Genomic DNA, 19,304 nt, shown 5'->3' with positions numbered 1-19,304 from the left:
ACAATGGTTTACGATACTGACTAGAATGCCTGTGTTATGGAAGTTATGTGTCGTTCGGATTCCTCTAGTTTTCTTTTTTTCCCTGCTGATTTTTCTGATGGTAAGATTTTCTCTGTTATCATCGCTGTGACACAATTCTATTCTATTCAATTCTATTCACAATTCTATAATTGTTACTGAAATATGATTTTTTGCTTTGAGTGAATGGATTTTTTAATTGCATATTTATATACTTTTATATATTTCAAGTTTTCGATTTTTTGATTATGAATTTAATTTTGAACTGAGAATGTGTTAAAATATGTCAATTTGAAATTTAAAAAGAATACTATAACATAACATAAAAATATGAATTTTGATCCACAAAATAAAAACAAGAACCATGTGTGTTTGATCATTTAGGATTTAATCTTGAGATCTTGAGGTGAATACCTTGATATTTATTTCAGTCGTTATAACATTTTAACTTACAAAAAAAGATGTTCTATTTATCGTCAGATTCAATACATTTTTTGATTTGATTTTGGATTTGCAATTGTCAGTTTTTAAAATTAATATAACAAGATGGTCCCCAGCATTGCAGGTATTATTACTTTACTAATAAATAATTTAAAATCTTAAGAAATTTTATGTTTATAATGATCAGGTATTTAAAGGTTTAATGTTAATTTTACATCATATCTCTATCTTGCTTGCGAAGAAAATTAATGCTTCAACTTTAAGAAGAAAAAAATATTCCCCCGAGGAAGTTGGGATATGAAAGATGAAATTTCTTAAGACAATTGCAACAGCCTTTATCATTAAGTTCAGATTTTTGTAATAGAAAATATGTCTGTTTTGGTTTGTATATGTGTGTGGCATATTAAGATCTTTCTGTCATAAAGAGAATTAAATTGAAATAATTATACCATGTTACAAGTCTTTTGTATTATAACAACAGCACAAGTTATCACAAGTTAAATAAAAACGTTACATCTATTTCTATGACAAAGAGACAAGGACTTTATTCTTTTAGATGTACAGACATACATTGACTAAAATTGTATTTGACGTTTAAATTTTATTTTCAGTAAATTATTGATATGTCCTATTTTAAACCAATAAGACTTTTTTCTCGAATCTTTTATTTAAACTACCAAAACCAATTACGCATATTTCTATTTTTGATCTAGGAGTGATTGCATAAATTGGAATTGTTCTCACATATAATTGGAAAATTATTCAAGGACATGTTCTTTAGATCTTTGATTCCTTTGTTATCTAATATTTCAGCACACCATTCACAAAACAAGGGCCTGGCATCTGTTCATGAACACGGAATATCACTGCTGGCCGATAGATGCTAATGCCAACAAACCAACCCCGTTCAATCCGTGTAAAGGTATGTATCAAAGCAATTGAAGCATCAAAGGTACCAATAGCTGTTTCAAAAAACAAAAATCTTGAATTCACAAATATATTGCTGCAGCACTTTATATCTTTGAACAGGTATATGAATAATTTTAAACAAGAACTATGCATTTTTGAAATATTTTCTTAACTTTAACACACACATACTGAAAATAGCATATAAAAATTCAATATTATTATCATTTGCTGTCATCATTACCATAATGACACAGCAAAATGTTTTTAAAGCATTAATTACACTAGTTGCTTATATCAAAGGCCGTTTGAGTAATTTATATATGATTCTTTTCACAACCTATCTTAATTTTTTGAAACGAGTTTCAATTAAGGATGCTCTGAGAATGATGTAAAAGACATTATGTACTTAAGATTTTTTCTTGTCATTCAATTATATCGATTTTCCCTCTTGAAAACAGAAATTCTAATTTATTTAATTACGAAAAATGACCGAGGGAAAAAAATTCCGAGTTGTATGAGATATTCAGTCAAGTATGTATAAAAATTCATGGGGAAAATTAAAGATACAGGCACATAAAATTGACCAATTCCTTGGCGTTCTTCGATTATCGCGATGTTATTTCCTGTAGCCTTTTAGGGATTAACACTTCTCCATGCTCAAATAATAACCGGATTTATACGGGTTCTATATTCAAAAGAAAGACATTACTTGCCTTTTTTGTCTTGAAATAAACCTGGTAGATAGTGAAAAAAGAACTTTCATCTAAAAGAACATAGAATAATTATCCAATATCAAAATTAAAAAGCCAATGTAGGCTATATATCAAACCGTTAAGGTTAACCATGTGAAATATCGGAATTCTATATTACATGTCTCCTTGACATTGTTTAATAACATTATAGAAAATGCGAAATGACGTGTACGTAGTTGTATTCGAATGTATTTGAAACTAATTTGGTTAGTTACATAATGTCATATACCAATGTAAAATAAACATGGAACTCGTAAATTTACTAACCTTGTCAGTGGTCATTTGCAAAACTATTTTGTTTCAAAAAGTACTCTTAAGTTGACATCAAAAAGATGCTCGAGTTTCTGATTGACAATATCTATGTTGTTTTTGGAGGCAAGGTCTTCCAAAAATCTACCGGAAATCCCATTGTACCAATTTCGCCCCGTTAGAAGCAGACCTATTCTTGTATTCATATGAAGCAGAATTTGTGCAAAATCTAACGCGTATAAAGAAGAAAACACTTGCTGGGACCTTCACTCGACATTTAGATATATCGACGACGTATTGTCAATTAACAATGGTAATTTCCATTCTTATGTCGATACCGGCGATATATCCTGGTGAGCTTGAGATAAAAGATACCACAAAGTCTGACAAATCTGTTTCATATTTGGATATTTCACTTGAAAAAAAAAACATTAATGGTAATCTAACAACCAAGCTCTATGATAAACGTGATGACTAACTTTTCTATCATCAACTTCCCTTACTTATGCGGCAATATACCTTCATCGCCTGCACACAGAGTTTATATATCTCAGTTGATGTGATACGCAAGAACATGCTCTACATATGAACAATTTCTAAAACGAGGTAAATTATTGACAAACAAGCTGATGAAACAAATATTTCTTCAGTCTCGTTTAAAGTCATTATCCGTAAGTTATATGATCGATACACTGACTTGTCAGCAAATACAATTTATCACTGAGTCAAATGCTGACTGTTTGCCATACTTATTGGTAGCCCATAATTACTACACTTAATTGACGACTAATTTTTTCCGTTATTTACCGATCATGACAAGAAGCACACGGCGAGTGAACGGTCTGCAGGGGATGCTCACTCCTCCATGGCACCTGATCCCACCTTTAATGTTTTGGAGGTCCGTGTTTGCTTTTGCTCCTATTTTGCATTGTTTTATGGACCATTGATCTTGAATACTGTTTTTTTATCTCCATATGTTTCATAAAAATCCTGTAAATGTCGATCTTTTGAATCCGAGTTTTCAATCTACATCGGCTTGTTTTCCCTAAAATGAATCTTAAATAAAGTTGTGAAGCCTTATATGTTTCACTGTTACGTCAGAAGTTTAAATGTTTTAAGGATACATACCACAAACAAATTTTCTTATATCAGACACAGAAGAGTTATTATTTAAATTTTAGTTTTGTAAAATATTAAAATACACTCTTGGAAATGTCCACAGAAACTTTGAAACAAGAAAACTGAATACATTTTACAAACTTATTAGAAAACACACTGAACTGTAAAATTGCGTTTTTGCACTTTTTGCCGGATAATGTGGCTTTGCCAAACATAAATAGAAGCTTTTAAACCATACAAATATCACTTTTCAAGTGAGAAAGGCACCTAATTTAGCAAAGAAGTATGAATTTTGTTAGAAAAATGGTATAGACATTAAAATTTTAACCACATTCATCAAATGCTATAAAAGTCAAATCTAGATCTACTGATGTTAGTTTGCATATTTAGACTTCTAGTTTGTTCCATCTGGTGTTAGCCATGTTTAAACAAGTTACGACTTTATCAAATATCATTACATAAAGTATGTACACAGTTGATATGAAAAAGAAAAAAAAACCTTTGAAGAAAGATTACGGTTACCGGTATATCATCTAGTACCGCATAACACGTTTTAAAATTCATATTAGTTTTAAAAAGGAATTTTCAAATTACACGGTTAAAAATTTAATTGTTCAAAGAGTAAATGTTTATAACTGATAAGATATATTATTTCTTTCCAAATACGGTATATTAAAGAATAATACTGATAATGTTTGATGTAGAAATTTTACAAACAATATACGGAGTCTAAGTTAGTTTAAAAGCCTTCACGATTATAACAAACTGTTATAGTTAGGAATCTGTATTTAACATTCACATACATCCACTATGATTCATTTACTAGGCACTCTTTTGTAAAAGAAAATTCTCAAAACCGTCAAAGTCTGAAGTTATGCTTTGACCAGGTTGTCACAATCCTCATGCGCTGTGTTACCCATTGTTTAATTACAAGAAGTAGTTTATAATTTACCGATTATTATTTTTAAAAAATAAAATGAAATAAATTGAATATTTGCCTCTTTTTAAAAAAAAAAACAGTATTATAATATAATACCCTTAACATTTTCAAAGATTACTCTTACAATTTCAAACGATGGGTTGGTATTATTTATCTATTGTGAGAAGTATGTGAGTGCACGTGAGAGTTTACTTAGGAAATCAGATTTTAATTATTCATTAACATATAAATATTATTCACCTATATAAAATGAAAATGTCCCATTCCGTGATGTTTCACTCCTATTGCAAATATTGAGGGTCCTTTGCAGCACATAACTTTTGATATTGATTAAAGTAAATTAATTGCATTGGATGAAAGTTGATAAATTAATTGACAGAAATTTACAGTGAAAGTGGCCAAATTCTCTAGTGTTATTTGATGATCCTTTCTGGTTGAGTATATAGATATTGATATATAAGATCGAAACACCCATTGTTGTATAATTAGGCAATCGGCAACAGGAGAAAGCCTGGGCAGTAGCGACAACCCGGATCTGCAAAAACTTAGATGCCCTTAATTGTTAATATCAGTCATCATTTCGTAACTTCTAAGATGGATACAATGACCTTGTCATCAAATAAAACAAATGGAGATAACGAACAGTATTCTAGATCAAAAGTCCATAAAGCAATACAAAATAGTAGCAGAGCAAACACGGACCTCCAAAACATCAGAGGTGGGATCATCCCCTGCCAACCGGTCCCACCACCGTGCTCCTTGTCATGATCGGGAAATAACGTAAAAAACCCATCGTCAATTCAGTGTATAAATAATGGACTAACAATTAAAATGAAAATAGTCAGCATTTGACTCAATGATAAATTGTTTTTACTGACAATGTCATTGTATCGACCATAGAACTTACGAAATTATTACTTTAAACGAAACTGCTGATATTTTTGTTTCATCAACTTGTTTGTCGATAATTTACCTCGTTTTAGAAATTGTTCATACGTAGAGCTTGTTCTTGCGTATCGAATCAACTGAGAGATATAAACTCCGTATGCAGGCGATGAAGGCATATTGCTGCATAAGTAAGGTAAGTTGACGTTCAAAAAGTTAGTCAACACGTTTATCAAAGAGCTTGGTTGTTAGATCACCACTAACGTCTTTTTCAATTAAAATATCCAAGTATGAAACAGATGTGTCAGAGTGTCAGACTCTGTGGTATCTTTTATCTCAATACAATTTATCATTAAGTCATTATGCTGACTGACGTCTTTTTCACTAATTATTAGGGTAATATATACACACTACATTGTCGTCGGATTTTCCCGTTATTTCCCGATCATAACAAGAAGCAGATGATATACACACGGTGTAACTGGTTGGCAGAGGATGGCCATTCCTCCATGGCCAACCCCGATGTTTTGGGGGTCTGTGTTTGCTCTGCTTCAATTTTGTATTATCTAGTGGACTCGTTATCTCCATATATTTCATTGAAGTCAGTCTCACTTTTCCACCCCATTTGTTCAATTGATACTGAGATCAAGAAGTGAGCTTGCTATGTTATATGGCCTCAGAGCCAGGTTAAACCATTGTCGAAGGATTATTTTTGAATGCGGACAGACTGTTTTGAATCTTTTACAAAGAGTTGCAGGAATCATATTTGTAATGTAAATGCTACGTTACAGCTTCTTATTATAACAGATCCGTTAAAGGTGGTTAGATTCAGATTTGAACTTATTTTCTCAAATTTTCTGTATAACATCACAACTTATCTGTTGCTATAGCATATCACAGAATTAAAATAAATAAAAAAAAATTTATATGAAAATTATTTTGAAACTACGAATTTCGGGAGGCGTTTGATTGACACATTCTTGCACTTTCACAAATATAAAATTCATCCTTTAAACTTAAGAAAAGTATAGCGATTTTGTTATGTATTAATGAATAATATCACATCTATAATCCAGAAAATTCCAAGTAAAAATGCACAAAAGTAAAACCCATTCACCTTTTACTGTGAGTCCGTGCTCAGTGTTGTGTACAGAGTTTAACAAATTGAATATACTAGTGAAGCGTAAACAGTCATGTGACAATTTTTCATAATTCTCGTAATTCATCTATGTTTTATCCTGAAAACAAATTATCTTAACGAGTCGTTGTCTATGAACAACCGAAGTTCAAAGACCCACGTTTTTTTTTAAGAAATTTTAAAATCAGTGGTAATGTATTATATAAACACGTATAGATCTCCATCTCTATTTTACACATATTGAAATTACTAAAATTAACCATAATCTAAACATCAAAACGTAATACCTTTCAACACTTTATACAACTTCCCCCGATAAATTAAAATTCCAGGCTTGCAAGATCATAAACTGAGAACAGTCTTAAATAAAAATTACAAAAACAATATATCTTTTGTAATAATTTCGATAATAAAATAAAATCTTCACCATATATTTGAATAAATGTGATATAAAACTGCAAATTGTACATATGTTAAACGATACTCAAAATGACTTAAGTCCGTTCTCAGTTGATGGTCTTGAGGCCAGCCTTTTGATATCCTAGATATTAGATAACAATGAAACTCATTTTCCATTCTGATTGTACATGTAAGTATTCCAAAGTGAATATCAAAAGATGCTTGTGTTTCTGATTGACAATATCTTAGTACTTAAGTACTTTTTGGAAAGTCTTTCAAAAATCTATTGAATTTTCCTATTGCACTCGTTAGTAGCAGACCTATTTTTACACTCATATGAAGAAGAATTAATTCAAACTTCTGCTTCAAGAAAAGATGTCTCTTGATGTGACGTTCAATTCAATATTTAGATAAACCTGTTTTTATTAATTAACGATATTTATATTTTCATTCCTATGCTGATTCGACATATCCCTTTGAACTCGGAATAAAATACAGCATATAATCTGAAACATCTGTCATATCTGAATTTTTACCCTCCTTAATTTATATATCAATATGCCATTTCTGATCTGCATATGAAGTTTTGTTGTCTCCCATTTATTCGCTATCGACAATGAAGTCCATGATAGAAAAATATCCGCTGTCTCGTTAACGTTTAAAATCAACATTTTGCCAATGCTTCGGTTAATACAATGAATTGTTAGCTAATAGCGTAAAGTCTATTGATGGGTATTTTTTCAATTGTTAGCTAACAGCGTAAAGTCTATTGTAGGGTATTTTTTCAATTGTTAGCTAATAGCGTAAAGTCTATTGTAGGGTATTTTTTCAATTGTTAGCTAATAGCGTAAAGTCTATTGTAGGGTATTTTTTCAATTGTTAGCTAATAGCGTAAAGTCTATTGTAGGGTATTTTTTCAATTGTTAGCTAATAGCGTAAAGTCTATTGTAGGGTATTTTTCACTCTGAATTGGCTGCGGAGTTTTCCGTTTGCCTGAGCATGACGATTATGAAATTAGAAGAAACATACATTGACAGGTCGACGGTGAATGCTTCCTTCTCCATAGCACCTGGGTCTAATGTTTTTTTTCTCTGCACTAAATTTGTATTCCAATGTACTTTTAACTTAATTTCTATTCGTTATCTTCATATTCACCAATATCATTTTTGATAATACACTGTTTTCTAGAAGCATTTTCCACATATTCTTTCTGTTTTAATTCAATTTCAGGTGTTCAGATTAAATGGGTCAAGGAACCACCAGATGTGGTTAAGTTTGGGGTAGAATTTAATGTCACATCGGAGTTAATCCTTACCCCAGAGTTCTATACGTGGGGATTCCAGCAGGACATATTCAGCGGTATCAATGGATCGACAGGAGTGAGGTGATTTATTGTACTTTAAAATTAATAGTAAATTTAACATCATTTTTATATGATGCCACGCAAGGGATAAAGGAAAGAAATGACGAAAAAGAATTTATGCCTAAATCTTCATACAACACGTCCATTTTTTTTTTACTTTCCTTATTTCAAATAATCCCTCTGATTTTCCCGCTCAGCAATACAAGAGATTTCAAATGGAGCAGGGAATCAGATAGAGTAACGGCTCTTATTTAAATTTGAATCAATTTTCAGATGATAATTGGGTTTTTTTTCCACACGCAGCACCGTATACAGAATCGTCATATATTTCAAACAGCTTTCTATAATTCTCAGCATGATACTTGCAAAAATAATCATAGAAGTTTTGTTTTAAACAACATGTCAATGATTGCCCTGTAAACAATTTATGAAACCGTGCCATATCACCTGCATATGAAGCTTTTTTTTTGTCGTTTAGTTTATTCGGTTCGCGAGAGCACGTTCTATTTACGTACAATTTATAAACAAGGCAAGCTACTGACAAATAAGTATATGATACAAGGATCCCTTATCACGTTTAAAGTTTTTTTTAGAGAAAAAAAAACATCCATCTGTTAATTTTCCTAACCTTCATAAGTTTTTTGTGTCTTTTTGTAGCAGCGGAATAGAAGCTAAGACGTGGTGTGAAACCACCACATGTCCCGGAAAAGAGTTAGCCAATATGGAGAACTGTTGTATATATCATTACAATATACACAGCTGTCCAGCCAACCAACAAGGAATGACTAACAACCTCTGCGGACCTTGGATCCCCGCCAATGGGGACATCTTTACGCACTCCCAGGCAGAGGTGGGGCCGCCTACACAGGGGAACTGGACCAGTAATGTAAGGGGGTTATTTGTGGAGGGAGAACACTCCATAATTGCCCATTATAAAATTGCTGGGATGCATCTAGCATTGATGAAGGAGGTCAAAGTTGATCCAAAATCAGGTAACTCAGTCATTGATAGGGGTATTGTCTTTGCTAGACAGTGAGTTTAAATTTTGATCACAGGAAGTCAATTTATAATCAAATGTATGTTGCAAATATTTTAGTACATTTTTTTAGATGCAATGTATAACTTAAGTGGTAATTAAAAACACAAAATGAATTTAATAATCTTCAGAATCATTTGTTAACCCTTATTATATCTTACACTACAGAATTCTACATGTGTATGTTGCCTACAGGAAAAAAAATCGTATTGCTTGGTTCTAAGAAAGTCGAATTTTCTTCCTGAATACCGGTATTTTTTTTATATCGGTGTAAGGAACATAATAAAAACGTTTTCTTTGAAATTAGATTGATCAAAGTTCCGTGTTACATACAATCGAGATTTCCATATAAACGAGTCCTTTATAATCGAGATTTATTGAATACATCTCCCTTACAGTCAAAATATTTGCCGTCAAACAATGTTATCAAGTGAATTGATTTTCACTTTTTTACGAACACACTCACATTTGGTAGCTTACTAGTGTCAGTGTAGCATACAGAAACTGAAATGCAATTTCTAACTTATGTTTTTACGGACGTATGCACTGACTCGTACCCGTCCTTTTATTGTTATGACGGATGGAAATAATGACAGTTTTATATTTCTAATCTAACCATTGTTGTGGCCATATATCTCCTCCAGATTAGAAAAAAAACAAATCATTTAATCAATTTTGAAAGATGTACTTTTTTTGCTCCTTCCCTGAAGTTGAATGTCTGATACTGAATAAAGCCTACAGATTACCAGTATTCCAACGTATTGTTTTTATTAATTGCAAGAATCAATATATTGAGCCAATCAGGAATCTTTTTTACGCTTTACTAGACCTAAATTATCAGTCTTAAACATACACAACCAAAACGATTCACATGTTGTTAATCATGAACAATACTTTATTTATATCGAAAAAATGCTGTCTTGTTTAAAAATGTTCTTCTGAAATACATGGAGAAAACGAACAGTATACAAGCTCAAAAGTTTATAAAACAATTCAAAATATAAAGAGCAAACACAGACCTCCAAAACATCTGAGGTGGAATCAGGTGCCATGGAGAAGTGAGCATCCGCTGCCGACCGGTCACACCCGCCGTGTGCTCCCTGTCATAATTGGGAATCAGCGGGAAAATCCGTCGACAATTCAATGTGTTTATAATGGCTTAACAGTTAGTATGAAAAACGTCATTCAGCATTTGAATTAATGATAAATTGTATTTGCAAGTCATTGTATCGACCATAGAACTTACGAAATTATGACTTTTAACGAGACAGCTGATGTTCTTGTTTCAGCAAGTTATAAATCTCAAGCACTATTATTTACCCTATATTCCTCTACGTTTTTTTCTGTAAGGGACCTTGCAATGCTTATTCTTCCAGAGGCAGCATTTATGGAGAAGTAGCTTGGTGTAGAATCATCACCAATAATGTCATATGTGATTTGTCCAAATGGTGTAGTCTAAAAAAAGAATTAAGTCATAAAAACAATAATCAATGAAGTTTAATAATTATCTATGTAAAGTAATATTTTTAGATATTTGCTATACATGTGTTTATGAAACATCTGTTTAATTATCAGTGTCTTTACTAGTACTAGTGTCTGTTCAGCATTTTTTGGATTTTTTTTTCAAGTTTGCAACAAGATAAACTCACTGGACTGTCATTGTCTCTCGCTGTTACATCAATGATGCTGGTAGCGATTGTCAATAACTTTCTTCGTTTCAAAAATTGTTTATACGTATCTCTTGCGTATCGAATCAACTGAGATAATATTTATAAACACCGTATGCAAATAATGAAGGTTTATTGCTGCATAAGTAAAGGAAGTTGACAATTGAAAAGTTTAAGTCATCTCGTTTGTTAAAAAGCTTGGTTGTTAGATTACCATTATTTTTTTTTACAAAAAGGACAATATATCACAACCCATATAAAATAAAGGTTTATTGCAGTACACAAAAACTTAAGAACAATTTAAAATTTTACTGTTAGTGTGTGGAGACGGTTCTTGTCACGTAGAGGAGACCTGTTCCACTTGTCCCTATGATTGTGGATCCTGTCCTCTATCATCGTTACACATCGGAATCATCGTTTTCTTCTCATTGGCTAGTGTATTGGTCATCATTGGATTCATTATTGTGAGTAAAAAATACCTGAGGAAAACATTTAAAAAAAAAAAATGCATCTGCTTTATTAAAGCTATATCGAAGTTAAGAATGTACTTTCTCATTTTTTAGCTGATTTGTATTAGAAAAGGCAACCATAGCTTATTTTATCATTGTTACAAGTTCCTTTTTTGCAAGACTTTAAGAATTTATATGAAAAATGAAGGAAATCGGTATCTCCTGTTGAGATCTGTGTAACTTTGTAAACTTTCTTTATTTTTCCAAGGCTATTCAATATCAGAAAAGGAAATTGCTTTTGGATGAAAGTTGGATTGTTCCATACCATAAATTAGTACTAAGTGAGTATTGAACATATGCAAAGAACAGAAAATGCAACATTATCATCTCAATTAACAATTTTATCTTCATTACATTAACCCAGATCTTTACTAAATTGTTAATTCAGATGGACAATCATTACAATAATTGTTCATATGCTATAAATTTATATTTTTATTGATGATTGGATTGACAGACATTCACACCTCATTGATAATTCTATGACAAATCTTCTCTTTCTTTCTTGTTGCAGACAACAATACAGTTATGTTTAACAGCGTCATCAGTCGTATATCATTAAAGTGTGATGACGATGATGTATTCAATGCTCAGACCGGTATGCAAATCTTTGCGCAAACAGCGAGATTGTAAGTTGAATGGCCATTTATTTTCTTTAAATTTTTTTCTCATCAAAAATGAAAAAAAGAGTATCAAGAGTACTGATTTTTAGTCTAAATAAAAACTGCTTAAAACATCATTTTTAATTCATATTTCGTTTTTCACAGAGATGGAAAACTTGTTGCCGTCAAAAATATAAATAAGTACAACTTTATTCTCACTAGAAGTGTTCGTTGCGAAGTTAAAGAAATCAGGTAGATATAACTAAGCATGTGGATAAATATACAATTTCATTTTAATTCTTCAGAGTAACGAATTTAGGTGAATACTAAAATAATGTGACAATGCTCGATCTTATTTGGTAGAGAACTGCGGCATCAGAACTTGTGTCAGTTTGTGGGTGCCTGTGTAGAGGTTCCCAATGTCTGCATCCTGATGGAATATTGTCCTAAGGGTGCTCTAGCGGATGTCCTTCAGAACGACGAAATTCCGCTCACCTGGTCCTTCCGGTTCTCCTTCGCTTCCGACATCGCGAATGGAATGGACTATCTCCATAATCATTCTGTTATTCACGGTCGACTTAATTCCAGTAATTGCGTGGTGGACGACCGATGGTCGGTTAAAATTACAGGTACTTTTTACATTACACGGGGAACGTTTTTTTTTATTAATTAGTGAAGGTGCCATTTTTTACCCTAATAAAGAACCGGAAGGGGAATATTCTTTGATGAAGCATAAAAATCTAAATAGCAACTGAATAGCAATATTCGATAAATGTCACCTTGTGGTTAAATTAAATAGGGTAATTGAAAATTGAAATGTAAATTAAAATTCTGATTAAAAGTAATGGGTACGATGAGTTTACGAAATGCTTTTATAATTAAAAGTAATTGCCATATCTGATGGAATTAATAAAGGGTCACGTATATCTTATTAAGAATATCGAGCTACAGATGGATCTTTAATGGTCGGTTTTTTGTCACCTTTAATTAAAGGACACTTTTTTTATATGCCAAAATTTGCACATCAAAAGGATTTTTTTTCAAATTCAAACAAAAATGTCATCAACTTAGAAATCTTGTTGTGTTTATTAACCATCGTTTTCTCGTATGAAATTTCTCAGGAAGCTTTCAAAGGTGCATTTCGTTTATGTAACATACATACACTTTGAGGAATACATGTATGTATGAAAATTCAATGCTGGATTTTTCAAAACTCGTTCTAACAGAGTGTTGAAAATCTTAACGATAGTCTTACTCTCGCTGTTCTACTCAGGGAAAAGGTGACTATATTAAATGATTTTAAAAGCACAGTAACTAAATAAAATACAATAAGTTTTAATTCTTCACTTTCCTGGCACACTATGCCTCCTTAGATAAGATTTAATAAAAAAAAATGTTAACAAAGGCAAGCATAAAAAAATGAAATAAATGCTTTTTAAAAGTGAGATTCAATCTCTACATTTCACATTCCTTTTTTTCTCAGCAAAATCATGCAATTTTTTTCATATTCAAAAGTATTTATGTGCAAAAATAATTTAATAATAAAAACTCATTGTAGACTATGGCCTTCCTTTATTGCGCAAACATGACTTCAAATCAGACGAGATGACGTCAGAATTTCAGAGCAGAAGACGGGTTGTGTACCACGCCCCTGAAGTCGGCGGTGCTTTCCCTGTGTTTACAAAAGCATCAGACGTCTATGCATATGGAATTATTTTAATAGAAATAGCAAACAGAAGTGATCCATACGGGGTTTGTATACAAGCGTTCATTAGTCATAGAAAAGGTTCGTCTTTGCCATGTTTGAGGTTGGCTTCATATACGAAAAGTATCACATGAACTTGATATCGTTTTTCTTTATATGATTTTGGACAAAAAAGTATCTAAAGGATTTACTACAAATCAGTTTTAAAAGATTAAATGTAAAGTTTGCGATAACCCACGTTAATTATGAAAAAAATGATGAAATGATCTCTGTTTTGTACATTGCATTAATAAACCGTATGGATTATAAAAAGTAGCAATGGTCCATAAACAGGACGAAGACCTGAGTTCCTTACCGCCTCACTGGAAACCTCCGTTACCAAACCTGGAGAAGAAGGAGAATGAAGATGATACCTGTCCCACACCCACAGCTCTTTGTGCAGTAAGTGTCAAATTCATGTTTTTAAACTGGTATTAAATGATGATGCTATATTGCCGAATAAATAAGCGAAGTTGACAATAAAAAATTGATATCAAGAAATGTTTGTCATGAAGTTCAGTTGTTAATTTGCCATCAATATCTTTCTTTTAAAAAAATCAACTTGAAGCAGAGGCATCAGATTCTGTGATTCTTTTGATAAGATGTTCTGATCTATCCATAAAATTAATTTATGAAAACAAATGCATATCATATCGACAAAACTTGAACAATATTGCTTTACAACGTATGGAAGGCACAACATGAAAACTTTTCAGGTAAAAGCTTTTGTCAAAAGTGATAAAATGTTAATCTGTTATATTAAGATACTGATCTACATGTAGCTTTACCTACAATTGATTATAGTTAATTATAGCCAATACTTTGATTTAATATTAAATCAAAGTATTGGCTATAGTTAACTATAATCAAAATTGAAGTTTAACTTTACTCAAGATTTTTTGAGAATTTAAAGCTTAAAATCTCATAAATTCGATAACAGTGATGTGCAATTTGAAAAAAATGTGAAAGTACAAGATTTAGTTCCATTTCCTATAAAAATGGATATAAGAATAAAACTTAAAAGCTTCATTTTGAATTGCAGATCACTATATTCTTATTAAGTAAATCAATTATAGTCTAAAGCTTCACATTGGCTTTGTTTGCTCTCAGCTGATTGATGAGTGTCTAGATTCCAGACCTTCGGAGAGGCCCACCTTTGGTAATACAAGGAAAATACTGTACAAAATCAACCCCAATAAGCAAAACCCTGTCGATCTCATGATGGCAATGGTAGGTCTGATCAACCAAATCAGAAAACTCCTAGTAAATTAATGATATTTTTTTACCGTTAATGTGAATTTATGGGACATTCTAACATATGTATGTTTTTATTTGACATGTAATCATTGGAAGTGAATGACGCATTGATTGTAATCGGAAAATTCTTGGTCGACATATGGTTAATGACCTAAAAACAAACAATCTCTCTTTCACGTTTTCTTTTGATTATAAAATAAAAGATTGGATCAGACTCGTATTTTATAGCATGTCAAATAGCTATACATAAAAAAGAAAATTACATTTAACATTAATTGCAATGTAAAATAAAAATTAATTGAATTATCATATTTACAAGCACTTAGCATTTTTATGCTTCATTAATCTTACTGAATTTGACAATAAATAAATAGTCGCAATAGAAATAATTACAAATAACTCATTACTAACGATCTGATTTTAGATGGAGAAGTACTCCAAGCACCTGGAACAGATCGTGACTGAACGAACAAATGATTTGATGATTGAAAAACAGAGGACGGATCGATTACTATATAGTTTGTACCTTGTTTTGCGAAAAGAATATGTTATTTAAACTAATAATACTATTATTTAAAGAGCTTTTTTAAAATGAAACATTTTAAAAAATAAGAATCACATTCACATCTTTCTGTTTTTAAAGAGCTGTTCAAACCTATAGTTGTTCCAAATGATATACGAGAGTTAAACCTTTAAATTTTGAAGACATTTAAACGATATTCAAACTTCTAGATGAATCAAAGTTTAGAGTATACATCATTATCAGATATCAAGAAGGATGAATAAATAATCTTGGACTTTCTGATCTTGAACTTCCTGTGTAATGACTTTCAGTTGTATTATACTAAATCTACCACTCTGTAATGTACGACTATTCCGTACCTTGCTCTCATAGGGTGGCCGTTGACAATGTTTGATTGTTTCTTGGTTTGATTTCCTTCTGGATTTCTGTTCTATCAGCTTTTTGTAGTCTTGTAGTAATTATGATTGCTGTTGGACCAACTGAACATCATTTGATTGTTGATTGATAATTTTTCTTTCTTTTTTTCTTCTTTTATCAATATATTCCACCGGCAAATCCATCAAATTGCTTTACGCATTAAGGCACGAAAGTTCAGATAACGACCAGTAATTATACTAAAAATTTTAATAAACACGAGAACAATCATGGACTAAAATTTTGAGTTGGTATCAGGTCATAAGGGAGTAAGCATATTCCCTGTAAAATAGCTACACACTCCATGAGATCTTTGCTTTAATTGGGCAAAGAAAGAAAATCTCAGAGTCAGTACATCATAAAAGTAATGGCACGAGATTTCATTTATTAAAATTCATGAACACCTTTTTAATAATTATTTCGTAATTGTGACCATCCAGACAAAAAAACATACAACTGGTAGAAAATATATGTCCCTGTGTATGTATGTTTCTAAGATTATTTACTTAGACTCTGATTGAAACAATGATCAAGATGAAAATAACATTATGTTTTATTTATCACAGGTATGCTGCCCAAAGAAGTGGCGGACGTACTGAGGCGGGGCTACCAGGTGGAAGCCCAGTATTTAGAGGATGTTACCATTTACTTCAGTGACATAGTTGGTTTCACCACACTCTGCTCAAGCAGTACTGCTATGGATGTTGTTAATCTTCTTAATAAACTCTATATAACATTCGATGAGGTTATAGAACTGTATCATGTTTACAAAGTGGAAACTATTGGAGATGCTTGTAAGTTATATTTATAAAATATCTATTGTTGAAATACAAATAAAAATCTATTCCTATGTTTGCTCATCGGAATGGATTGATCTCCATATATTTTCAAATTTCAAGATATGGTAGCTTCAGGGGTTCCCGAACCCTACCCAACACACGCTGCTGAAATAGCCCGGATGGCGATAGACTTGGTAAAGAAATGTCAGGTGTTTGCCATACCACACCTTCCGGGACAAAAACTTAAAATTAGAGTTGGTATTCACTCAGGTAAAAACCATACTCTTTTCACTCTTTTTACTTCATTATTTGATTTATTATATGATTTTAAAGATATATCAATGAATAAAATGTTGATAGTGATTATCCGAATTAATTTTTCATATGAATTATAGTAATACAGATAAATAAGAATTGAAAATTTGAACTTCAATTTCGTTTGGTTGATTTTTTTTCATTAAAAAGAAGATGGGCGCATTAGGCGTGTGATCTGCAGGAATCATTTGTACGAAACATTTATGATTTAAATGTCCATGATATGGTTGGCTAAACATAGCTGGTCAGATTTTACGAACACGTTTATAGTTTTTTTTTTTCCATTTAATTTGAAAGACCTTGTCAAATTGTAACATTTATGTCCGTTTTTCCTAGGGGTTACTATAACATACATGTAGTAATGTTTCACAAAAAATAAACACTTAAATATTTAATGCATGATACGTGTACAAATACATTATAAAATTATAGAAGATTGGAATTGATTTCGCTCGAGAACCAAACTGAACCAAAATTATAGATCTAACTCAAAATTTTTATACATCAGTACATGAAACGAAACTGACAAAATAAATGGTTTGCATGAAAAAAAAATAATGCCCCATGTAAGGCTCGAACCAAAACCTTTTCGCTTCGAGTGCACTGAACAAGTAGCCCAACATACTGAGCTACCACCGCTACACATATACAGATTATTTTAAAAGGACAAAGGAGTACCACATTCACACATTTGGATTTTTGGGGGGAAAAGTTCATTTTTCGTGGTCTCTGGGTCTTCTCTCCATTTTTTAAAAATGTGTATTCGTTTCTTTGAATAAAAATACACACAAATAACGTTTAAAAATCACGGAGAGAAGACCCAGAGATAGAAAAATTTTAGAAAAATGTGTTTAAAAATATACCATTCTGTACCAAATGTCTGATCTGGCCATTTTTCAAGTTATTTTTTAGCAAATCAAAGCTCAATTTCGGGAAAATATTTTCCTTTCCTGTTGCACAGGGACCCGATAAATAAAAAAAATGTTAAAATTTCATGAGACATGTCGATAAATTTTTCACTTTTTAAGTACGCCCAGATTCCTGCCGAATGCCAATCAAAAGCGCCCTCGTTCTTTTTTAAGATATAATTTCAAAAAACCATCAATTTTTAAGGTTATTTTAAAATGCATAATTATGTTATTACATCATTAAAAATGCTTAACGGTGATTTATTCTCGTGAAGTTCAAAATTTCCCCGAGGGTATAGGAGTAGAGATTGTTGAAAATATGAATTTTTTTTGTTGGATTTACAAGGAACTGTTTGTGCTGGGGTTGTGGGTCTTAAGATGCCTCGGTATTGTCTGTTTGGTGATACAGTTAACACGGCATCAAGGATGGAGTCTAATGGAGAAGGTAGTAAATTGTGGTCTCCTATATATTTCAAACAATCTAATGGTCTTATTTTGAGGAATGAGCAATCATGTTTCATTTTATGGAATTTTTAACTCATTTTTTAGCTTATAAAATCCATATTAGTGGGAACACGTATAATCTGTTACAAACTGGGAGTTTCAAGTTCGAGGCACGGGAGAAAATACAAGTCAAAGTAAGTGAGAATACAAATTTTTATCAATTATTGTTCATTTTTTATACTATTAAAACAAATTTATAAAAAAAAAATTAAAACACGTATAACCCTGTAAAAGTTTTTGGTTATGATACATGTACTATGCATAATACTATCTGTGTACTTATAGATACATGTACACATTGAAGTGCTTTTGGTTTTAGGGCAAAGGTGAAATGCAGACTTACTGGCTTCTTGGAGAGGACAGGCCAAAAAAGGTTCCAACTATCAAAACATTAGAAGTTGAGCAATTTACTGACATTTTACCACAGAATCCAGGAATATTGCGAGTGCTTTCTTTACCAAACGGAACATCCTCAACCGCTAATTCAGTTGACAATTTGCTTAATGAAATGAATATGTTTATGTAGATCGAATGTGAAATTTGTAAGACTTTTCAAATCTTACAGTTTTACTTTATTGACAGCTTAGCAAAGAAATAAGCTATACTTGCAAAGTGGTGAGGTATAATAATGATGCCAATTGATTGGTGTTGTCCACTTCTCAAAATTCTAGTATACATTTCCAATCATTTTCCCTGAGATTATAATTTAAAAAAAACTGTTCATCTTGTCAAGAACTTAGAAACGAGGAGCTTGAATGTCTCACAGATGACGTCAAATTATAATGCAATCAAATTTGTGTCAAAAAAGATAGTTGAATGACATCAAACTGTGG

At 31.7% G+C, this 19,304-nt stretch overlaps 1 protein-coding gene across 1 annotated transcript; it reads left to right on the top strand.

The window, feature by feature from the left end:
* Positions 1 to 44: 44 nt before the first annotated feature.
* LOC134254165 (atrial natriuretic peptide receptor 2-like) lies at positions 45 to 19,040 on the top strand. Its single transcript, XM_062736707.1, has 18 exons — positions 45 to 100; positions 1,273 to 1,381; positions 8,081 to 8,234; positions 8,871 to 9,205; positions 11,235 to 11,380; positions 11,634 to 11,706; positions 11,940 to 12,054; positions 12,193 to 12,279; positions 12,391 to 12,656; positions 13,586 to 13,779; positions 14,066 to 14,173; positions 14,882 to 15,001; positions 15,453 to 15,546; positions 16,532 to 16,759; positions 16,865 to 17,014; positions 18,314 to 18,412; positions 18,517 to 18,605; positions 18,791 to 19,040. Exons 1-18 carry the CDS (start codon positions 98 to 100, stop codon positions 18,995 to 18,997), a joined length of 2,577 nt encoding a protein of 858 aa, XP_062592691.1. The 5' UTR covers positions 45 to 97; the 3' UTR covers positions 18,998 to 19,040.
* The last annotated feature ends 264 nt before the right edge of the window (positions 19,041 to 19,304 follow it).

The sequence above is a fragment of the Saccostrea cucullata genome, unplaced genomic scaffold (genome assembly GCF_032062105.1).
Source record: "Saccostrea cucullata isolate Sc308-1 unplaced genomic scaffold, CSIRO_AGI_Scuc_v1 ctg239, whole genome shotgun sequence".
Lineage (NCBI taxonomy): Eukaryota > Metazoa > Mollusca > Bivalvia > Ostreida > Ostreidae > Saccostrea > Saccostrea cuccullata.
This window is presented reverse-complemented; position numbering and strand designations above follow the sequence as displayed.